Here is a 24218-nt window from a genome sequence, read left to right on the forward strand (position 1 = left end):
AACTCCTGATCCCAAACTCCCCATCCCAATCCTAAATCCCAGATCCAAAACTCCTGATCCCAAACTCCACATCCAAATCCTAAACTCCTGATCCCAAACTCCCCAGCCTGATCCCAAACTCCTGATCCCAAACTCTCCATCCTGATCCCAAATTCCCAATACCAAACTACCCATCCCAATCCCAAATCCTTGATCCCAAACTCTCCATCCTGATCCCAAACTCCCCATCCCAATCCCAAATCCTTGATCCCAAACTCTCCATCCTGATCCCAAACTCCACATCCCAATCCTAAATCCTTGATGCCAAATTCTCCATCCTGATCCCAAATCCCAGATCCCAAACTCTCCATCCTGATCCCAAATTCCCAATCCCAAACCCCCCATTCCAATCCTAAATCTCAGATCCCAAACTCCCCATCCCAATCCCAAACTCCTGATCCCAAACTCCACATCCCAATCCTAAACTCAATCCCAAACTCCCCATTCTGATCCCAAACTCTCCATCCCAATTCTAAACCCCTGATTCCAAACTCCTGATCCCAAATCCCAGATCCCAAACCCCCCATGCCAATCCCAAACCCCTCATCCCAAACTCCACATCCCAATCCTAAACTTGATCCCAAACTCCACATCCTGATCCCAAATCCCCCATCCCAATCCTAAACTCCTGATCCCAAACCCCCACTCCCAAACCCCAAATTCCTTCTCCTGATCCCAAACTCCCCCTCCCCACCCCTCCCCACCCCCCTGCAGCTGCCTCATCCCCCAGGATCCGGCTGGGATTAAATTCCCGGGATTTGGAGGGAATTAATTCCCGACCATCTGCCGGCCCCGGAGCCGCGGCACCGACCGGGGCCGGCCCCAAAAATCCCAAAAATCTCAAAGATCCCAAAAATCCCAAAGCATCCAGAAAATCCCAAATGATCCCGAAAATCCCAAAGGAGCCCGAAAATCCCAAAGGGTCCCGAAAATCCCAAAGGATCCTGAAAATCCCAAAAATCCCAAAGGATCCTAAAAATCCCAAATGATCCCAAAATCCCAAAGATCCCAAAAATCTCAAAGGGTCCCAAAAATCCCAAAGGAGCCTGAAAATCCCAAAGATCTTGAAAATCCCAAAGGATTCCAAAAATCCCAACAGGAAAGGAACGGTTTGGGATTCCTGATTTTTTTCTGGATTTCCACAAGGATTTGGAGGGGATTTTGTGGGATTTTGGGGTTTTCCCAAATATTCAGGATGTCAGGGTCTCCATCCCGATCCCAAATCCTCCATCCCAAACTCTTCATGTCAATCCTAAATCCCCAATCCCAAATTCCCCTTCCCAAACTCCTCATCCCAATCCCAAATTCCCAATTCCAAATTCCCCATCCCAATCCTAAATCCCCATCCCAAACTCCTCATCCCAATCCCAAATTCCCAATCCCAAACTCCTCATCCCAATCCCAAACTCCCCATCCCAAACTCCCCATTCCAATCCCAAACTCCCAATCCTAAATTCCCCACCCCAATCCCAAACTCCCCAAAATTCCAGGATGACCGTGACCCCTCCAAAATCCCAGAATTTAGAACGAGGCAAAACTAACCACGAACCCCTAAAATTTCAGGATGAGGGGGACGATCCTGATCCCCGCAAATCCCGGGATTTTTTTTTAGTGGGAAAACGTGAAGATAACCCTGGAAAATCCCGGGATTTAGGATGGGAGGGGGTGACCGTGACCCTCCAAAAATCCAGGAATGTGAGGGATGACCGTGACCCCCCCAAATCCCGGGATTTTGGGAGGGCAGAGATGACCATGAACCCCCCAAATCCCGGGATTTTGGGAAGGCAGAGATGACCATGAACCCCACAAATCCCGGGATTTTGGGAGGGCAGAGATGACCATGAACCCCACAAATCCCGGGATTTTGGGGGGTCGTTCCCATCCCTGTCCCCTCCTCCCGGGCCCCCTCAGGCCGCGCTTCCCGCCCAGGCCTCGCCCCCCCCCCCCCCCCCCCCCCCCTCAGGCCTTGACCCCCTCAGGCCTCTCCCGCCCCTCAGGCCCCGCTACCTGGAGCTGCGCGCGGGGGGCGCTCCCCGGCTGCCGCTGCCGCTTCCCGATGCCGATGGCGGTTCTCGATCCCGATCCCAATTCCCGATCCCAAATTCCCGATCCCGGTCCCGCTCGGGCCCCTCAGCGGCGCCGCTTCCCCTCCGCCACTTCCTGCTTGGCCCCCCCCAGCCCCGCCGGCCGCTCGCGCCGCGCCTTCCCGCCCTCGCCGCGCGTTCCTATTGGCCGAGCTGCCCGTCGCTCATCGAAACGCACGTTCTGATTGGTCCGCTGCGCTGTCGCTCAATGCGGATCGCGGCGCTCCGCACTCCCCATTGGATGAGCAAGACCAGCCCCTCACCGGGGGTGGTGATTGGGGAGCGTGGGTGTCATTCAACCCACAAAGCCCCGCCCACCGCGGCGTTCTGGCTTCCTATTGGCTGACAGTTCTGGCGCATCTCGCTGCTGATTCATAGAACGCGCTGTCCGTCAATTAGGCCCCGCCTCACCTCGCTTCTCATTGGTCAACGCGCGCTGTTTATCAGGCGCGGGTTCCGGCCGCCATTGGTCTCAGGGAGCGTCGATGGCGGCGGCTCCCGGCCGGGGGCTCCTATTGGGCGTGGGATTTTTCCCTCAGCACAAAAACCCGCCCAGCCCGAGCCTGGAATGGCTTCAGCCCCCTCCTCCCATTCGCTGCCAGCGCTGTCACTCACAGGCGCGTCTGCGGGGATGTCGCGCCCACTTCCGCCTGCTGCGCGATGCTATTGGTAGGTAGCGCTGTCAATCAAAGCCACCTCTGGCTCCTCGCGTTCCCATTGGCTGGAGTGCCCAAAAGCCCGCCAAGCCAGTCCCCGTCATTCATTGGTCCATAGAGCTGCCGCTCTTATGTAGCCCCGCCTTCCTTCCCATCTGATTGGCTGCCCAAAGGACAACATCCGCTCTTCCCGCTCGCTGATTGGTTGATTCAGTTGTCCATCCACAGTCCAGCCCCGCCCCTCGGCCTGACTGTAAACAGCGCGCGGGGGATGCCGGGAGCTGCTGCGGGAATTCCCGGGAATTCCAGTGCTCCCAGTGCCGGGAATTCCAGATTTCCAGTTACCCCCCAGTCCAGGAATTCCTTTTATTCCCGCAATTCCCGCGCAAATCCTTGTAATATTCCTAGAATTCCTTTGATTGTTCCCCTGATTCCCAAGAAATTCCCAAAATTCCCAAAAAATTCCTTTAATTCCCAAAATATTCCTTTAATTCCCAAAAAATTCCTTTGATTCCCAAGAAATCCCCTCTATTCCCAAGAAGTTCCTTTGATTCCCAAGAAACTCCTTTGATTCCCAAGAAATTCCTTTAATTTCCAACAAATTCCTTTAATTCCCTAAAAATTCCTTTTATTCCCAAGCAAATTCCTTTTATTCTCAAAAAATTCCTGCCATTCCCAAGAAACTCCTTTAATTCCCAATAAATTCCTTTGATTCCCAAGAAATTCCTTTGATTCCCAAGAAATTCCATTCCCAACAAACTCTTAATTCCCAAGAAGTTCCTTTGATTCCCAAGCAATTCCTTTAATTTCCAAAAAATTCCTTTTATTCCCAAGAAATTCCCGCCATTCCCAAGAAATTCCATTCCCAAAAAATTCCTTTAATCCCCAAAATATTCCTTTAATTCCCCAAAAAATTCCTTTAATTCCCCCAAAATTCCTTTGATTCCCAAGAAATTCATTTAATTCCCAAGAAATTCCTTTGATTCCCAAGAAATTCCAAAAATTCCCAAGAAATTCCTTTGATTCCCAAGAAATTCCTTTAATTCCCAAAAAATTCCTTTTATTCCCAAGCAATTCCTTTCATTCCCAAGAAACTCCTTTGATTCCCAAGAAATTCCCACCATTCCCAAGAAATTCCATTCCCAACAAACTCTTCAATCCCAAAAAATTCCTTTTATTCCCAAGAAATCCCTGCCATTCCCAAGAAATTCCTTTAATTCCCCAAAAATTCCTTTTATTCCCAAAAAATTCCTTTCATTCCCAAAAAATTCCTTTGATTCCTAAAATATTCCTTTGATTCCCAAGAAACTCCTTTGATTCCCAAGAAATTCCTTTAATTTCCAACAAATTCCTGTAATTCCCAAGAAGTTCCTTTCATTCCCAAGAAATCCCTGCCATTCCCAAGAAATTCCTTCCATTCCCCAAAAATTCCTTTTATTCCCAAAAAATTCCTTTGATTCCCAAAAAATTCCTTTAATTCCCCAAAAATTCCTTTTATTCCCAAGAAATCCCCGCCATTCCCAAGAAATTCCATTCCCAAAAAATTCCTTTAATTCCCAAAAAATTCCATTCCCAACAAACTCCAAACAACTCCTTTCATTCTCGAACATTTCCTTTTATTTCCAACAAACTCCTTTTATTCCCAAATTCCCACAATTCCCAACAAACTCCCTGCACCCCAACACCAATTCTTGGCATTCCTTTAATCCCTTTAATTCCCTTTAATTCATTTCTTCTCCTCGTCCTTCCTGTCGCGGTTATCGCGGTTATCGCGGTTGTTGTCGCGGTTATTATCGCGATTGTCGCGGTTGTTGTCGCGGTGCTCGCGCGCCGCCTGCGACGCCAGCGATCCCATGGCGTTCCTGATGGCCTCGTTGTTGGGATCCACCCCCGGCAGATTCTCCAGGACGCTCTGCAGGAATTCCGGGTCCTGCATCACGTCGTAGTCGTCTTCTTCCTGCGGGGGGGAAAATTCCGGAATTCCGGGAGAATCCGGGGGATTTGAGATTGTCCTGGGGGGTTTGGGATCGTCCCAAAGGATTTGGGATTGTCCTGGGGGGTTTGGGATCGTCCTGGAAGGTTTGGGATCGTCCCAAGGGATTTGGGATTGTCCCAAAGGATTTGGGATTGTCCTGGGGGGGTTTGGGATTGTCACAAAGGATTTGGGATCGTCCCAAGGGGTTTGGGATCGTCCTGAGGGGTTTGGGATTGTCCTTGAGGGGTTTGGGATTGTCCCAAAGGAGTTTGGGATCGTCCTGGGGGGTTTGGGATCATCCTGGGAGGTTTGGGATTGTCCTGGAGGGTTTGGGATTGTCCTGGGGGGTTTGGGATCGTCCTGGGGGGTTTGGGATTGTCCTGGAGGGGTTTGGGATTGTCCTGGGGGGTTTGGGATTGTCCCAAGGGATTTGGGATCGTCCTGTGGGGTTTGGGATCGTCCCAAGGGGTTTGGGATTGTCCTGGAGGGATTTGGGATTGTCCTGGGGGGGTTTGGGATCATCTGGGCCCATGGGAAAACTGGTGGGAATAATGGGAATTATGGGATTGATGGGATGGGAATGATGGGATGGGATTTAGGGGAATGATGGGATTTGTGGGATGGGATGATGGGATTTGTGGGTTGGGATTTGTGGGATGGGATTTGATGGAATGATGGGATTTATGGGATGGGATTTGATGGGATGGTGGGATTTGTGGGTTGGGATTTCATGGGATGGGGGGATTTATGGGATGGGATTTAGGGGAATGATGGGATTGCTGAGATTTGTGGGTTGGGATTTGTGGGATTTCTGGGATTTGTGGGTTGGGATTTGATGGGATGATGGGATTTCTAGGATGATGGGATTTCTGGGATGGGATTTCTGGGATGGGATTGATGGGATTGATGGGATTGATGGGATTTATGGGATTTGTGGGTTGGGATTTCTAGGATGGGATTTATGGGATGATGGGATTTGTGGGATTTGTGGGATGGGATTTCTGGGATTTGTGGGATGGGAATGATGGCATTGCTGGGATTTGTAGGATGGGATTTGTGGGATTTCTGGGATTTCTGGGATGGGATTCCCAGGACCTGCAGACTCCCCCAGGCTCACCTTGGCGGGCTCGGACGTGTCCATGGCCGCCCCGCTGTCGACCTCGGCCGCCTCGGCCTGGGCAAACTCTGCAAAACCAACCCAGGAACCCAAAATCCATGGAAACCAAAATCCATGGGAACACAGAAATTCATGGGAACCCAAATCCATGGGGAGCAGAAAACAATTAATGGGAACCCAAAATCCATGGGAACACAGAAAACAATCCATGGGAACCAAAATCCATGGGAACCCAGAATCCATGGAAACCCAAAACCCAATCCATGGAAACCTAAAATCCATGGGAACCCAAAAATCAATCCATGGGAACCCAAAATCCATGGAAACCCAAAACCCAATCCATGGAAACTCAGAAATCCATGGAAACCCAAAATCCATGGAAACCCAAAACCCAATCCATGGAAACCCAGAAATCCATGGGAACCCAAAAACCAATCCATGGAGAAAAATTCCATGGAAGCCCAAAAATCCATGGAAAGCCAAAGATCCATGGAAGCCCAAAAATACATGGGAAAAAACCCAAAAATCCATGGAAACCCAAAAACCAATCCATGGAAACCCAAAAATCCATGGAAACCCAAAACCCAATCCATGGAAACCCAAAACCCAATCCATGGAAACCCAAAATCCATGGAAAAAAACAAAAAACCCTGGGACCAGCCAGGCTAAAATTCCCGAGTTTTTCCTGACTTTTTTCCCAAGTTTTTCCCAGGGTTTTTCCCTAAGTTCTTCCTGGAGTTTTCCCAAGTTTTTCCTGACTTTTTCCTGAGTTTTCCTGAGTTTTTCCTGAGTTTTTCCTGAGTTTTTCCCAAGATTTTCCTGAGTTTTTCCTGAGTTTTTCCCAAGGTTTTTCTGGGGTTTTTCCTGAGGTTTTTCCCAAGTTTTTCCGAGTCTTTCCTGAGATTTTCCCAAGTTTTTTTTGAGTTTTCCCCGAGTTCCTTCCAAGCTTTTCCCAAGTCTTTCCCAGGTGTTTTTCCTGAATCGTTTCTGGGGTTTTCCCTGAGTTTTTCCAGAGTTTTTCTTGACCTTTTCCCAAGCTTTTCCCTGTTTTTTCCTTTTTTTCCAAGTTTATCCCTTTTTTCCCAAGCTTTTCCCATGATTTTCTTCACTTTTTCCCTGAATTTTCCTGAGTTTTCCCTGAGTTTTCCTCACATTTTCTTCAAGTTTTTCCCGAGTTTTCCCCACGTTTTCCCCCAAGTTTTCCCTTAGCTTTTCCCCACATTTTCCCCCAAGTTTTTCCCCTGAGTTTTCCCCACATTTCCCTGCATTTTCCCCACATTTTTCCCACATTTCCCCCAAGTTTCCCCCACATTTCCCCACATTTTCCCCACATTTTCCCCCAGTTTTTGGGCACGCACCGGCGCCCTGCAGCGACATCTGCATGGCGTAGGCGATCTGCTCCTCCTCACTCATGGAGCTCAGGTCCGGCAGCCCCGCGCGGCCGAACTCCGGCTGCCCCATGGTCATCTTGAGCAGGGCCTCGTCCGACTCTGCTGGACACAGGGCAGGGAAAATCCGTGGGATAGCCCAGAAATCCATGGGGTGGGCCAGGAATTCATGGAATGTCCCAGGAATAATCCATGGGATAGCCCAGGAATAATCCATGGGACAGTCCAGGAATAATCCATGGGGTATCCCAGAAATCCATGGAGAATAATCCATGGGATAGCCCAGGAATAATCCATGGAACAGCCCAGGAATTCATGGAACATTCCAGAAATAATCCATGGGATAGCACAGGAATAATCCATGGAATATTCCAGGAATTTATGGAACATTCCAAGAATAATCCATGGGATAGCCCAGGAACTCGTGGAACATTACAGGAATAATCCATGGAATAGCCCAGGAATAATCCATGGGATATTCCAGGAACTCGTGGAACATTCCAGAAATAATCTATGGGATAGCACAGGAATAATCCATGGGGTGGGCCAGGAATAATCCATGGGATAGCCCAGGAATAATCCATGGGATAGCACAGGAAAAATCCATGGAATGTCCCAGGAATTCATGGAATAGCCCAGGAACTCATGGAACATTCCAGAAATAATCCATGGGATAGCCCAGGAATAATCCATGGAATGTCCCAGGAATTCATGGAATAGCCCAAGAATAATCCATGGGATGTCCCAGAAATCCAGGGAATGTCCCAGGAATAATCCATGGAATGTCCCAGGAGTTATCCATGGAATGTCCCAGGAACTCATGGAACATTCCAGGAATAATCCATGGGATAGCCCAGGAATAATCCATGGAATGTTCCAGGAATTCATGGAATATTCCAGGAACTCATGGAACATTCCAGAAATAATCCATAGGATAGCCCAGGAATAATCCATGGAATGTCCCAGGAATAATCCATGGGATAGCCCAGGAATAATCCATGGGGTGGGCCAGGAATCCATGGGATACCCCACGAATAATCCATGGGATAGCCTGGCAATAATCCACGGGTATTCCCACCTTCCCAGGGAAGAATTTTTCCCAAATGTCCATCCCAGAGCCATCCCACAAATCCCATCTCATCAATCCCAACCCCACAAATCCCATAAATCCCAACCCCACAAATCCCATAAATCCTTCCCTACCCATCCCGCGGGCCGCGGCGATCCCAACCTTTGAGCCTCCTCCATCTTTTCATCCCCAACCCCATAAATCCCATAAATCCCATAAATAATCCCATAAATCCCATCCCAAATCCCATAAATCCCTCCCTCACCATCCCCCCCAGCTGCAGCAATCCCAGCCTCAGCCGCCGAGGCCGCCGCCGCCCTCCGCGCCTCCTCCTCCTGCCGCTGCCGCTGCTCCTCCATGGACACGCGGAGAGCCTGGAAAACCCCCCAAAAAAAAAAAGGATTTGGGATTAAAAAACCCAGAATGAGGGGTGGGAGAGGGACAGGAGACAAGGATTTGGGGTTTGAGGTGGGAAAATCCCAAATTTTTGGGGATTTTGGGGTCATTCGTAGGGGGGGGTCGTAAAGTGGGAAATTCCGCGGTTTGGGATTTTGGGGGATTTGGGGTTTTGTGGGATTCTGATATTGGAAATTCTCAAAATATTTGGGATTTTGTGGGGATTCTGATATTGGAAATTCCCAAATTATTTGGGATTTTGTGGGATTCTGATGTTGGGAATTCCCAAATCTTTGGGATTTTGGGGGATTCTGATGTTGGAAATTCCCCAGTTTGGGATTTTGAGGATTTGGGGTTTTGTGGGATTCTGATGTTGGGAATTCCCAAATCTTTGGGGTTTTGTGGGATTCTGATATTGGAAATTCCCAAATTATTTGGGATTTGGTGGATTTTGATGTTGGAAATTCCCAATTCTTTGGGAATTTTGGGGTCAATCTTGGGGTAGTTGGGAAATTTGGGATTTTGTGAGATTCTTAAGTTCAAAATTCCCAATCTCATGGAAATTTGGGAATTCCATGATCCCTACCAGAGCCAGCTCGGGGTCAGCACTGGGATCCACCCTGAACTCAAAGTCAGAAGCCCCCAGGCCCAGCATGGATGTGGAATTTGGGACGTGAATGGGGGAGTTGGGACATGGATGCGACAATCACGACATTTAGGATTTTATGGGATTTTGACGCTAAAAACACTGAATTTTAGGAATTCCATGATCCCTACCAGAGCCAGCTTGGGGTCAGTGCTGAGATTCACCCCAAACTCGAAGTCAGAAGCCCCCAGGCCCAGCATGGATTGAGGAATTGGGACATGGATGTGGAATTTGGGACATGGATGGGACAATCGCGACATTTTGGGATTTTATGGGATTTTGATGCTGCAAACACTGAATTTTGGGAATTTTGGGAATTCCATGATCCCTACTAGAGCCAACTCGGGGTCAGCACTGGGATCCACCCCAGACTCAAAGTCAGAAGCCCCCAGGCCCAGCATGGATGTGGAATTTGGGACATGGACGGGGCATTTTGGGACATGCATGGCGGAATCGCGACATTTAGGATTTTACGGGATTTTGACGCTAAAAACACTGAAATTTGAGAATTTTGGGAATTTTGGGATCCTTACCAGAGCCAGCTCGGGGTCAGCACTGGGATCCACCCCAAACTGGAACTCAGAAGCCCCCAGGCCCAGCATGGATGTGGAATTTGGGACGTGAATGGGGGAGTTGGGACATGGATGCGACAATCGCGATTTGGGATTTTATGGGATTTTGATGCCGCAAACACCTGAATTTTGGGAATTTTAGGAATTCCATGATCCCTACCAGAGCCAGCTCGGGGTCAGCACTGGGATCCACCCTGAACTCAAAGTCAGAAGCCCCCAGGCCCAGCAGGGATGTGGAATTTGGGACATGAATGGGGGAGTTGAAACATGGATGCGACAATCGCGACATTTAGGATTTTACGGGATTTTGACGCTAAAAACACTGAATTTTAGGAATTCCATGATCCCTACCAGAGCCAGCTCGGGGTCAGCACTGGGATCCACCCTGAACTCAAAGTCAGAAGCCCCCAGGCCCAGCATGGATGTGGAATTCGGGACGTGAATGTGGAATTTGGGACATGCATGGCGGAATCGCGACATTTAAGATTTTACGGGATTTTGACGCTAAAAACACCCAATCTCATGGAATTTTGGGAATTTTAGGAATTCCATGATCCCTACCAGAGCCAGCTCGGGGTCAGCACTGGGATCCACCCCAAACTCAAAGCCAGAAGCCCCCAGACCCAGCATGGATGGAGGAATTGGGACATGGATGTGGAATTTGGGACATGCATGGCGGAATGGCGACATTTAGGATTTTACGGGATTTTGACGCTAAAAACACTGAAATTTGGGAATTTTGGGATCCCTACCAGAGCCAGCTCGGGGTCAGCACTGGGATCCACCCCAAACTCAAAGTCAGAAGCCCCCAGGCCCAGCAGGGATGTGGAATTTGGGACGTGAATGGGGGAGTTGAAACATGGATGCGACAATCGCGACATTTAGGATTTTACGGGATTTTGACGCTAAAAACACTGAAATTTGGGAATTTTGGGATCCCTACCAGAGCCAGCTCGGGGTCAGCACTGGGATCCACCCCAAACTGGAACTCAGAAGCCCCAAGACCCAGCATGGATGGAGGAATTGGGACATGGATGTGGAATTTGGGACATGCATGGCGGAATCGCGACATTTGGGATTTTACGGGATTTTGACGCTAAAAACACTGAAATTTGAGAATTTTGGGAATTTTGGGATCCCTACCAGAGCCAGCTCGGGGTCAGCGCTGGGATCCACCCCAAACTCGAAGTCAGAAGCCCCCAGGCCCAGCATGGATTGAGGAATTGGGACATGGATGGGGAATTTGGGACGCAAATGGAGCAGTTGGGACATGGATGCGACAATCGCGATTTGGGATTTTATGGGATTTTGATGCCGCAAACACCTGAATTTTGGGAATTTTGGGAATTCCATGATCCCTACCAGAACCAGCTCAGGATCAGCACTGGGATCCACCCCAAACTCGAAGTCAGAAGCCCCCAGGCCCAGCATGGATGGAGGAATTGGGACATGGATGTGGAATTTGGGACATGCATGGCGGAATGGCGACATTTAAGATTTTACGGGATTTTGACGCTAAAAACACTGAATTTTAGGAATTCCATGATCCCTACCAGAGCCAGCTCGGGGTCAGCACTGGGATCCACCCCAAACTCAAAGTCAGAAGCCCCCAGGCCCAGCAGGGATGTGGAATTTGGGACGTGAATGGGGGAGTTGCGACATGGATGCGACAATCGCGACATTTAGGATTTTACGGGATTTTGACGCTAAAAACACTGAAATTTGGGAATTTTGGGATCCCTACCAGAGCCAGCTCGGGGTCAGCACTGGGATCCACCCCAAACTGGAACTCAGAAGCCCCAAGACCCAGCATGGATGGAGGAATTGGGACATGGATGTGGAATTTGGGACATGCATGGCGGAATCGCGACATTTGGGATTTTACGGGATTTTGACGCTAAAAACACTGAAATTTGAGAATTTTGGGAATTTTGGGATCCCTACCAGAGCCAGCTCAGGATCAGCACTGGGATCCACCCTGAATTCAAAGTCAGAAGCCCCCAGGCCCAGCATGGATGGAGGAATTGGGACATGGATGTGGAATTTGGGACATGGATGGGACAATCGCGACATTTAGGATTTTATGGGATTTTGATGCCACAAACACCTGAATTTTGGGAATTTTAGGAATTCCATGATTCCTACTAGAGCCAGCTTGGGGTCAGTGCTGAGATTCACCCCAAACTCGAAGTCAGAAGCCCCCAGGCCCAGCATGGATGGAGGAATTGGGACATGGATGTGGAATTTGGGACATGCATGGCGGAATCGCGACATTTGGGATTTTACGGGATTTTGATGGTGCAAACACCCAATCCCATGGAAATTTGGGAATTTTGGGAATTTTGGGATCCCTACCAGAGCCAGCTCGGGGTCAGCACTGGGATCCACCCCAAACTCAAACTCAGAAGCCCCCAGACCCAGCAGGGATGGAGGAATTGGGACATGGATGGGGGAGTTTGGACATGGATGGGACAATCGCAATTTGGGATTTTACGGGATTTTGGTGCTGAAAACACTGAAATTTGGGAATTTTGGGATCCCTACCAGAGCCAGCTCGGGGTCAGCACTGGGATCCACCCCAAACATGAAGTCAGAAGCCCCCAGGCCCAGCATGGATGGAGGAATTGGGACATGGATGGGGGAGTTGAAACATGGATGGGACAATCGCGATTTGGGATTTTACGGGATTTTAGTGCTAAAAACACTGAAATTTGAGAATTTTGGGATCCCTACCAGAGCCAGCTCGGGGTCAGCACTGGGATCCACCCCAAACATGAAGTCAGAAGCCCCCAGGCCCAGCATGGATGTGGAATTTGGGACATGGATGTGGAATTTGGGACATGAATGGGGGAGTTGGGACGCGGATGGGACAATTGCGACATTTAGGATTTTACGGGATTTTGGTGCTGCAAACACTGAATTTTGGGAATTTTGGGATCCCTACCAGAGCCAGCTCGGGGTCAGCACTGGGATCCACCCCAAACTCGAAGTCAGAAGCCCCCAGACCCAGCATGGATGGTGGAATTGGGACATGGATGTGGAATTTGGGACATGCATGGCGGAATCGCGACATTTAGGATTTTACGGGATTTTGACGCTAAAAACACTGAATTTTAGGAATTTTGGGAATTTTGGGATCCCTACCAGAGCCAGCTCGGGGTCAGCACTGGGATCCACCCTGAACTCGAAGTCAGAAGCCCCCAGGCCCAGCATGGATGGGGGATTTTGGGACGTGAATGGGGGATTTTGGGACATGGATGTGAATAGCGACATTTAGGATTTTACGGGATTTTGACGCTAAAAACACTGAAATTTGAGAATTTTGGGAATTTTGGGATCCCTACCAGAGCCAGCTCGGGGTCAGCACTGGGATCCATCCCAAACTCAAAGTCAGAAGCCCCCAGGCCCAGCATGGATTGAGGAATTGGGACATGGATGGGGAATTTGGGACGCAAATGGAGGAGTTGGGACATGGATGCGACAATCGCGATTTGGGATTTTATGGGATTTTGATGCCGCAAACACCTGAATTTTGGGAATTTTAGGAATTCCATGATCCCTACCAGAGCCATCTTGGGATCAGCACTGGGATCCACCCCAAACTCGAAGTCAGAAGCCCCCAGACCCAGCAAGGATGGAGGAATTGGGACATGGATGTGGAATTTGGGACATGCATGGCGGAATCGCGACATTTGGGATTTTACGGGATTTTGACGCTAAAAACACTGAAATTTGAGAATTTTGGGATCCCTACCAGAGCCAGCTCGGGGTCAGCACTGGGATCCACCCCGAACTCGAAGTCAGAAGCCCCCAGGCCCAGCATGGCCCCTCCCTCCCCGGCCAGGATGGGGGAGCTGATGAGGGCGTCGGCCAGGCTGGGCCCCGGCGGCACCGTCACCAGGTGGGAGCCGCTGCCGTCCTTGCCGTTGAGCGCCGTGATGAACGCCGTCAGCTTCTCCGTGTTGGCCTCCTGGGGAGGGGAAATGTGGCGTTTGGGGATTGGGGTTTGGGAATTGTGGGGTTTGGGGTGTGGGAATTGTGGGGTTTGGGAATTGTGGGGTTTGGAGTGTGGGGTTTGGGGATTGTGGGGTTTGGGGTGTGGGAATTGTGGGATTTGGGGAATTGTGGGATTTGGGGATTGTGGGGTTTGGGATTTGGGAATTGTGGGGTTTGGGGTGTGGGGTTTGGGATTTGGGGTGTGGGGTTTGGGGTGTGGGAATTGTGGGGTTTGGGGTTTGGGGTTTGGGATTTGGGAATTGTGGGATTTGGGGTTTGGGGAATTGTGGGGTTTGGGATTTGGGAATTGTGGGGTTTGGGAATTGTGGGGTTTGGGGATTGTGGGGTTTGAGATTTGGGAATTGTGCGGTTTGGGGTTTGAGATTTGGGAATTGTGGGGTGTGGGATTTGGGGTTTGGGATTTGGGAATTGTGGGGTTTGGGGAATTGTGGGGTTTGGAGTGTGGGGTTTGGGGATTGTGGGGTTTGGGAATTGTGGGGTTTAGGGTTTGGGGAATTGTGGGGTTTGAGATTTGGGAATTGTGGGGTGTGGGGTTTGGGAATTGTGGGATTTGGGAATTGTGGGGTTTGGGGTTTTGGGAATTGTGGGGTTTGGGGATTGTGGGGTTTGGGATTTGGGAATTGTGGGGTTTGAGATTTGGGAATTGTGGGGTGTGGGGTTTGGGAATTGTGGGATTTGGGGATTGTGGGGTTTGGGGAATTGTGGGGTTTGGGGATTGTGGGGTTTGGGGTTTTGGAGGTGGAAAGGATTTGGGGTTTTGTGGGGGTTGGGAATTTAAGTGGGAAATTCCCAGTAGGAAATTTGGGGATGGGATGCAGGGAAATTTGGGATTTGGGGTTTTTTTGGGATCTGTGAGCCCATGGGGTTTGGTGTTGGAAGATCCAAGAGATTTGGGGTTTGTGGGATCATTAAATGTTGGAAAAGGGCTCTGGAACATCAAATTCAGCTCCTGAAGACTCAACAAATTCCCAGTAGGAAATCAGGGATGGGAAGGGTTTGGGATGCAGGGAAATTTGGGAATTTGGGTTTTTGAGATCTGTGAGACTGTGGGGTTTGGTGTTGGAAGATCCAAAAGATTTGGGGTTTATGGGATTCATTAAATGTTGGAAAAGGGTTCCAAGATCCTCAAATCCAACTGCTGAGGAGTCAAAAAATTCCCAACAGGAAACCAGGGATGGGAAGGGTTTGGGACACACTAAAATTTGGGAATTGGGGTTTTCCCTGGAGTAAAAACCTTGGGAAAAGGCCCCAAAATCCTCAAGGACTGAGCTAATTCCTAAAAAACCTCTTAGAATTTTCCAACCCAAACATGGAAGAAGGAAAGGTCTGGAATTGCTGCCTGGAATGTGACAATTCCCAGATCCCTGTCTGGCCATTCCCAGATTCTCACCTCCTCTCCAAAGTTGATGATGTCCACGTTCACTTTCTCCTTCTTCAGGCGCTTGGCCAACTTCACCAGCTGGGAAAAACAGGAATGGTTGGGATCAGCAGAGCCAGACTGGATCCCAGAGCTGATCCCAGAGTGATCCCAGAGCTGATCCCAGTGTGATCCCAGAGTGATCCCAGAGTGATCCCATTGTTATCCCAGAGTGATCCCAGAGTGATCCCAGAGTGATCCCAGAGCTGATCCCAGAGTGATCCCAGAGCTGATCCCAGAGTGATCCCAGTGTGATCCCAGAGCTGATCCCAGAGCTGATCCCAGAGCTGATCCCAGTGTGATCCCAGAGCTGATCCCAGAGCTGATCCCAGAGTGATCCCAGTGTGATCCCAGAGCTGATCCCAGAGCTGATCCCAGAGTGATCCCAGTGTGATCCCAGAGCTGATCCCAGAGCTGATCCCAGAGTGATCCCAGTGTGATCCCAGAGCTGATCCCAGTGTGATCCCAGTGTGATCCCAGAACTGATCCCAGAGTGATCCCAGTGTGATCCCAGAGCTGATCCCAGAGCTGATCCCAGTGTGATCCCAGAGCTGATCCCAGAGCTGATCCCAGTGTGATCCCAGAGTGATCCCAGAGCTGATCACAGAGCTGATCCCAGAGTGATCCCAGTGTGATCCCAGAGCTGATCCCAGAGCTGATCCCAGTGTGATCCCAGAGTGATCCCAGTGTGATCCCAGAACTGATCCCAGAGTGATCCCAGAGCTGATCCCAGAGCTGATCCCAGTGTGATCCCAGAGTGATCCCAGTGTGATCCCAGTGTGATCCCAGAGCTGATCCCAGAGCTGATCCCAGTGTGATCCCAGAGTGATCCCAGTGTGATCCCAGAACTGATCCCAGAGTGATCCCAGAGCTGATCCCAGAGCTGATCCCAGTGTGATCCCAGAGTGATCCCAGTGTGATCCCAGTGTGATCCCAGTGTGATCCCAGAGCTGATCCCAGAGTGATCCCAGTGTGATCCCAGAGCTGATCCCAGAGCTGATCCCAGTGTGATCCCAGAGCTGATCCCAGTGTGATCCCAGAGCTGATCCCAGAGCTGATCCCAGAGTGATCCCAGAGTGATCCCAGAGCTGATCCCAGAGCTGATCCCAGAGCTGATCCCAGAGTGATCCCACAGCTGATCCCAGAGCTGATCCCAGTGTGATCCCAGAGCTGATCCCAGTGTGATCCCAGAGCTGATCCCAGTGTGATCCCAGAGCTGATCCCAGAGTGATCCCAGTGTGATCCCAGAGTGATCCCAGAGTGATCCCAGAGCTGATCCCAGAGCTGATCCCAGAGTGATCCCAGAGTGATCCCAGAGCTGATCCCAGAGCTGATCCCAGAGCTGATCCCAGAGCTGATCCCAGAGTGATCCCAGAGCTGATCCCAGAGCTGATCCCAGAGCTGATCCCAGAGCTGATCCCAGAGTGATCCCAGAGCTGATCCCAGAGCTGATCCCAGAGCTGATCCCAGAGTGATCCCAGAGTGATCCCAGAGCTGATCCCAGAGCTGATCCCAGAGCTGATCCCACTGTGATCCAAGAGCCAATCCTGTGATCCCAGACCCGATCCCGCTGTGATCCCACACCCAATCCCATTATCCCAAACCCAATCCCATTATCCCAGAGCCGATCCCATTATCCCAGACCCGATCCCATTATCCCAGACCCGATCCCATTATCCCAGACCCAATCCCATTATCCCAGACCCGATCCCATTATCCCAGACCTGATCCTGCTGTGATCCCAGACCTGATCCCAATATCCCAGACCCAATCCCATTATCCCAGACCCAATCCCATTATCCCAGACCTGATCCCATTATCCCAGACCCGATCCTGCTGTGATCCCAGACCCAATCCCATTATCCCAGACCTGATCTCGCTGTGATCCCAGAGCCAATCCCACTGTGATCCCAGACCCGATCCCGCTGTGACCCCACTGTGATCCCAGACCTGATCCCACTGTTATCCTACACCCAATCCCACTGTGATCCCAGACCCGATCCTGTGATCCCAGACCCAATCCCACTGTGATCCCAAACCCAATCCCATTATCCCAGACCCCATCCCATGATCCCAAACCCGATCCCACGATCCCAGACCCGATCCCACTGTGATCCCAGACCCAATCCCATTATCCTGAGGCCAATCCTGTGATCCCAGACCCGACCCCGCTGTGATCCCAGACCCGATCCCATTATCCCAGACCCCATCCCGTGATCCCAAACCCGCCCCCGCCGTCCGCACTCACGTCCTTGTCGCTGTCGTGCACGGGGCTCCCCACGAAGGCGATGATTCTCATCTTGTGGTTCTTGCCCTGCCGGTGCTTCAGCGCCAGCTGCACCAAAACCCCGGGATGTGGGGGCATGCCAAGGGTTTGGGGGCATTCCAGGGGTTTGGGGGCATGCCAAGGGTTTGGGGTCATTCCCAGGATTTGGGGGCATTCTGGGATTTGGGGACATTCTGGGATTTGGGGTGGATTCCCATTGGGATTTCTGTGGGATTTCCATTGGATTTCCTGGGATTCCTGTGGGATTTCCATTGGATTTTCTGGGATTTCTGTGGGATTTCCATGGATTCCCGTTGGGATTTCTGTAGGATTTCCATTGGATTCCTGTTGGGATTTCCATGGATTCCTGTAGGATTCTCTGGGATTTCTGTGGGATTTCCATGGATTCCCATTGGGATTTCTTTGAGATTTCCATTGGATTCCTGTTGGGATTTCTGTGGGATTTTCATTGGGATTTCCCTTTGAAAATCCTGTTGGATTTCCTGCGATTTCTGTGGGATTTCTATTGGATTTTCTGGGATTTCCATGGATTCCCATTGGGATTTCTGTGGGATTTCCATTGGGATTTCTGTGGGATTTCCATGGATTTCCATTGGATTCCTATTGGATTTCTTAGGATTTCTGTGGGATTTCCATTGGGATTTCTATGGGATTTCCCTTGGAAAATCCTGTTGGATTTCCTGGGATTTCTGTGGGATTTCCATTGGATTCCCATTGGATTTTCTGTGGGATTTCCATGGATTCTTGTTGGGATTCCCTGGGATTTCTGTGGGATTCCCATTGGGATTTCTGTGGGATTTCCATGGATTTCCATTGGATTCCTATTGGATTTCTTAGGATTTCTGTGGGATTTCCATTGGGATTTCTATGGGATTTCCCTTGGAAAATCCTGTTGGATTTCCTAGGATTTCTATGGGATTTCCACAGATTCCCAATGGATTCCCTGGGATTTCTGTGGGATTTCCACAGATTCCCACTGGATTTCCTGAGATTTAGGTTGGATTTCCATGGATTCCTGTTGGGATTTCCTGGGATTTCCATTGGATTCCCATTGGGATTCAGGTTGGATTTCCATGGATTCCCATTGGGATTTCTGTGGGATTTCCATGGATTCCCATTGGGATTTCTGTGGGATTTCCATTGGATTTCCTGGGATTTCTGTGGGATTCCCTGGGATTTCCATGGATTCCCTGGGATTTCTGTGGGATTTCTATTGGATTTCCATGGATTCCCATTGGACTTTCTGGGATTTAGGTTGGATTTCCTGGGATTTATGTGGGATTTCCCTTGGATTTTCTGGGATTTGTGTGGGATTTCCATGGATTCCTGTTGGGATTTCTGAGGGATTTCCATTGAATTCCTGTTGGGATTTCCATGGATTCCTGTAGGATTTCCTAGGATTTCTGTGGAATTTCCACGGATTCCCATTGGGATTTCCATTGGATTTCCATTGGGATTTCTGTGGGACTTGCCTTGGAAAATCCTGTTGGGATTTCCTGGGATTTCTATGGGATTTCCATTGGATTCCCATTGGATTTCCTAGGATTTAGGTTGGATTTCCATGGATTCCCATTGGGATTTCTGTGGGATTTCCACTGGATTTCCTGGGATTTGTGTGGAATTTCCAGGGATTCCGGTTGGGATTTCTGCGGGATTTCCAGGGATTCCCATTGGGATTTCTGTGGGATTTCCCTTGGAAAATCCTGTTGGATTTTCTGGGATTTCCATGGATTCCCATTGGATTTTCTGGGATTTCCATGGATTCCCATTGGATTTTCTGGGGTTTAGGTTGGATTTCCTGGGATTTCTATTGGATTTCCTAGGATTTCTGTGGGATTCCCATTGGAGATTTAAGCCAGAATCCCCCAGATTCACTCCAAACCCCCGCAATCTCCACCACAAAAACAAAAACCAACCCCACAAACCCCATTCCCCACACCCCCACTCCCCCAAACCCGGAATTTTGGGAATTCTGGGAACTCTGTGGGCAGGACTCACGTGGGCCACGCGGATGCCGGTGCCGAAGGTGATTTTGCCCTTGGGCTGCACCGTGTGCAGCTTGGACAGGATGCGCCCGGTGTCCGGCGTCAGCGTGGTCAGCACCTCGCAGTTACTGCGGGGGGAGAGAATTCCTGGCATCCCCTCGGGATTGGGGAGGGAATTCCAGCCTGGGGTGAACTCAGGGAGGGATTCCTGGGGACTTTCTTTGGGAATTTGGGAGGAAATGAGAGATTTGCAAGGGGGTTGCAATGATTTTGATTCTTTTCTTGGAATTCCCAGCTCTTTTTCCTGGAGTTTCCAGCTCCTTTTCCCTGGAATTCCCAGCTCTTTTTCCCTGGAATTTCCAGCTCTTTTTTCCTGGAATTTCCAGCTCGTTTTGCCTGGAATTCCCAGCTCATTTTCCCTGGAATTTTCAGCTCCTTTTCCCTGGAATTTCCAGCTCTTTTTCCTTGGAATTTCCAGCTCCTTTCCCCTGGAATTCCCAGGCTGATCTCAGAATTTCCAGGCTGATCCTGGAATCCCCAGCTCCTTTTCCCTGAATTCCCTGGATCCAAAACTCCTTTTCCCTGAATTCCTGGCATTCCCAGCAACCTTTTTCTGGGATTCCTGTAATTCCCTGAATCTCCAGCTCCTATTCCCTGAATCCCAGCACTCCCATCTCCCTTTTCCTGGATCCCCATCCCCTTTTCCTGAATTCCCAGCACTCCCATCCCCTTTTCCCTGCATTCCCAGCACTCCCACCCCCTTTCCCCGCACCCCCAGCCCCTCACTTGGCCAGGGTGATGAGCCCCACGTTGTTCTCGGGGTTGCTGCGGGTTTTGGAGTGGCACACGATGTTGACGGCGTCCTGCTGCGCCTGCAGCCGCGTGGGCAGGAAATCCCCGTTGCGCATGTACTCGCTGTTATCCACGCTGCAGGGCCAGGGGGAGAGAAAAACAGGGAGAGGGGTGAGGGGGACACTCAGGGAAAATCCCTGGATTCCCTCAGAGCTGCCCTGAAATCCCTCAGAGAAACCCCAAAATCCTCAGGGGAAAAATACTGGGAATGGTGTGGGGGGAAACCCAGGAAATCCTGAGAGAAACCCCCCTGAATTCCCTCAGAGAAACCCCAGAATCCTCAGGGGAAAATATCGGGAATGGTGCAGGGGAAACCCTCAGAAAAACCCCAAAATCCTCAGGGGAAAATAATTGGGAATGGTGTGGAGGGAAACCCTCAGAAAAACTCCCTGGACTCCCTCAGAGAAACCCCTGAATTCCCTCAGAGCCCCCTGAATTCCCTCAGAGAAACCCCAAAATCCTCAGGGAAAAACAAAACAGGGGAGTGGGGTTGGGGGGAGCACTCAGAGAAACCCCAAAAACCTCAGGGAAAAAATACTGGGAATGGTGTGGGGGTAAACCCTCAGAGAAACCCCCCTGAAATCCCTCAGAGCTCCCCTAAAATCCTCAGGGAAAAACAAAACAGGGGAGCGGGGGAGCACTCAGGGAAAATCCCTGGACTGCCTCAGAGCTGCCCTGAAATCCTCAGAGAAACCCAAAATCCTCAGGGGAAAATAATTGGGAATGGTGTGGGGGAAACCCTGAGAGAAACCCCAAAATCCTCAGGGAAAAACAAAACAGGGGAGTGGGGTGGGGGGGACACTCAGAGAAACCCCCCTGAAATCCCTCAGAGCTCCCCCAAAATCCTCATGGAAAAAACACCAGGAATGTTGTGGGGGAAACCCTCAGAGAAACCCCAAAATTCTCAGGAAAAAATATCGGGAATGGTGCAGGGGAAATCCAGGAAACCTTCAGAGAAACTCCCCTGAACTCCTTCAGAGAAACCCCAAAATCCTCAGGGAAAAAACAAAACAGGGGAGTGGGGTGAGGGGGACACTCAAAGAAAATCCCTGGACTGCCTCAGAGCCCCCCTGAAATCCTCAGAGAAACCTCAAAATCCTCAGGGAAAAAATATCAGGAATGGTGCAGGGGAAACCCTCAGAGAAACCCCAAAATCCTCAGGATAAAAACACCAGGAATGGCGTGGGGGGATCCTGAGAAATGCCCTGAACTCCCTCAGAGAAACCCCAAAATCCTCAGACCCCCCATAAACCCCCCCAAACTCCCTCAGACTTCCCAAAAATCCCCTCAGACCCCCTAAATCCTCTCAGCCTCTTTAAATCTCCTCACAGCCTCTAGATCACCTCAGATCCCCCTTAAACCCCCATAGACCCCTTTAAAATTCCCCTCAGATCCCCTAAAGTTCCCTCAGATTTCCTAAATCTCCTCAGACCCCCCAAAGTCCCCTCAGATTTCCTAAATCCCCTCAGAACTCCCCAATCCCCTCAGGCCCTGCCTCCCCCTCAGCCCAGCCCGTCTGTCCCCTCATGTCCCTCCCTGTCCCCTCACATCCCTCCCTGTGTCCTCATGTCCCTCCCTGTCCCCTCACGTCCCTCCGTGTCCCCTCAGCCCCCTCAGCCCCCCCCCCAGCCCTCAGGCCGGGCCCGCCATGACTCAGGGAAAGCGGCCGAGCCGGGCCGGGCCAGGGAGGGCCGGGAGATGCCGTGAGGGTCCCGGGGGACAGCACAGGAGGTCCCCGAGTCCCCCCCGCCGCTCTCACCACACCATGGTGCTCTCCAGAACCATCTTGACCCCTTCTCGCAGCGCCCGGCCCGCTCCCCAACAGCGCCCAACAACGCGCGCGCTGATTGGTCCAGAGCCCGCAGCCAATCAGCGCGCTCCGTCTAGGCGGGGTGCCGCGCGGAGCATGCTGGGAGTTGTAGTTCTGGCGGCCCGGGGATGATGGCGGCCGTTGTCCTCAGGATTGTCCCCTCTCCTGTCCCCCCGAGCGACCCACGGGTGTCTCCGTGTCGCGCTCAGGGCTGTCCCCTGTCCCCATTAATGTCCCTGAGTGTCCCCAGGGTTGTCCCCCACCAGGCCACCCCGGGGGTGTCCCCAATGTTGTCCCAGTGTCCCCAATGTCCCCAGGGCTGTTCCCTTGTCCCCAGTGTCCCCAATGTCCCCAGGGCTGTTCCCTTGTCCCCAGTGTCCCCAATGTCCCCGTTAATGCCCCCAATAATGTCCCCAGTGTCCCCCATTAATGTCCCCAGTGTCCTCTCTGATGTCCCCAGGGGTGTCCCCAGGTCCTTGGTGGCCCCAAGGGGACAAACGGTGACAATTCCAGGGTGGGCGTGGAAAATTCCAAGAAAATTCCAGGAAAATTCCAGAAAAATTCCAGGAAAATTCCAGAAAAATTCCAGGAAAATTCCAGAAAAATTCCACGAAAATTCCAGAAAAATTCCAGAAAAATTCCAGGAAAATTCCAAGAAAATTCCAGGAAAATTCCAGAAAAAATCCAGGAAAAATTTCAGGAAAATTCCAGAAAAATTCCAGGAAAATTCCAGAAGAATTCTAGGAAAAATCCAGGAAAATTCCAGGAAAATTCCAGAAAAATTCCAGAAAAATTCCAGGAAAATTCCAGGGAAAATTCCAGAAAAATTCCAGGAACATTCCAATTCCCAACCCAGGAAAATTCCAGGAAAATTCCAGAAAAATTCCAGAAAAATTCCAGAAAAATTCAAATTCCTAACCCAGGAAAATTCCAGAAAAATTCCAGAAAATTCCAGGAAAAATCCAGAAAAATTCCAGAAAAGTTCCAGGAAAAATCCAGGAAAATCCAGAAAATTCCAGAAAAATCCAGGAAAATTCCAGGAAAAAATCCATGAAAATTCCAGAAAAATTCCAGGAAAATTCGAGAAAATTCCAGAAAAATTCCAGAAAATTCCAGGAAAATTCAAGGAGAAATTCCAGAAAAATTCCAGGAAAATTCCAGGAAAAATCCAGAAAATTTCCAGGAAAAATTCCAGAAAATTCCAGAAAAATTCCAGAAAAATTCCGTGAAAGATTCCAGGAAAATTCCAGAAAAATTCCAGGAAAATTCTAGAAAAATCCAGGAAAATTCCAGGAAAAAATCCATGAAAATTCCAGAAAAATTCCAGAAAAATTCCAGGAAAATTCCAGAAAAATTCCAGGAAAAATTCAGGAAAATTCCAGAGAAAATCCAGGAAAATTCTAGGAAAAATCCAGGAAAATTCCAAGAAAATTCCAGGAAAATTCCAGAAAAATTCCAGAAAAATTCCAGAAAAATTCCAGGAAAATTCCAGATAAATTCCAGGAAAAATCCACGAAAATTCCAGAAAAATTCCAGAAAAATGCCAAGAAAATTCCAGGAAAATTCCAGGAAAAAATCCATGAAAATTCCAGAAAAATTCCAGGAAAATCCAGGAAAAAATCCAGGAAAAATTCAGGAAAATTCCAGGAAAAATTCCAGGAAAATTCCAGAAAAATTCCAGGAAAATTCCAGCAAAATTCCAGAAAAATTCCAGAAAAATTCCAGAAAAATTCCAACTCCCAACCCAGGAAAAATTCCAGAAAAATCCAGGAAAATTCCAGAAAAATTCCAGGAAAAATCCAGGAAAATCCAGGAAAATTCCAGGAAAATTCCATTCCCAACCCAGTGAAATTCCAGGAAAAATTCCAGGAAAATTCCAGGAAAATTCAGGAAAATTCCAGAAAAATT

At 49.8% G+C, this 24218-nt stretch overlaps 2 protein-coding genes across 2 annotated transcripts in view; both read right to left on the reverse strand.

The window, feature by feature from the left end:
* ZNF687 (zinc finger protein 687) overlaps positions 1–2196 on the reverse strand; it is a 39423-nt gene extending 37227 nt beyond the window's left edge. Inside the window, exon 1 of the mRNA XM_033082883.1 lies at positions 2047–2196. The gene's annotated coding sequence lies outside the window, so the exon portion shown is untranslated. The remainder of the gene's footprint in view (positions 1–2046) is intronic.
* Positions 2197–4505: 2309 nt separating this feature from the next.
* PSMD4 (proteasome 26S subunit ubiquitin receptor, non-ATPase 4) lies at positions 4506–22407 on the reverse strand. Its single transcript, XM_033082603.2, has 10 exons — positions 22260–22407; positions 20435–20575; positions 19662–19776; positions 17625–17711; positions 15350–15418; positions 13697–13912; positions 8594–8702; positions 7230–7361; positions 5872–5939; positions 4506–4736 (listed from the first exon to the last, which is right to left on the reverse strand). The coding sequence occupies exons 1-10, from the start codon at positions 22283–22285 to the stop codon at positions 4506–4508; spliced, it is 1194 nt and encodes a 397-aa protein (XP_032938494.1). The 5' UTR covers positions 22286–22407.
* Between the last annotated feature and the right edge of the window lie 1811 nt (positions 22408–24218).

This window comes from Catharus ustulatus, chromosome 30 (genome assembly GCF_009819885.2).
Source record: "Catharus ustulatus isolate bCatUst1 chromosome 30, bCatUst1.pri.v2, whole genome shotgun sequence".
NCBI classification, from domain to species: Eukaryota; Metazoa; Chordata; class Aves; order Passeriformes; family Turdidae; genus Catharus; species Catharus ustulatus.

Coding starts and splice junctions, on each gene's coding strand:
- PSMD4 (XM_033082603.2), bottom strand. CDS start 22,285: ATGGTTCTGGAGAGCACCATGGTGTG. Junction 7,362..8,593: donor TGCTGCAGCTGGGGGGGATG/GTGAGGGAGGGA, acceptor TGTGTCCAGCAG/AGTCGGACGAGGCCCTGCTC. Junction 5,940..7,229: donor GATGTCGCTGCAGGGCGCCG/GTGCGTGCCCAA, acceptor TTGGTTTTGCAG/AGTTTGCCCAGGCCGAGGCG.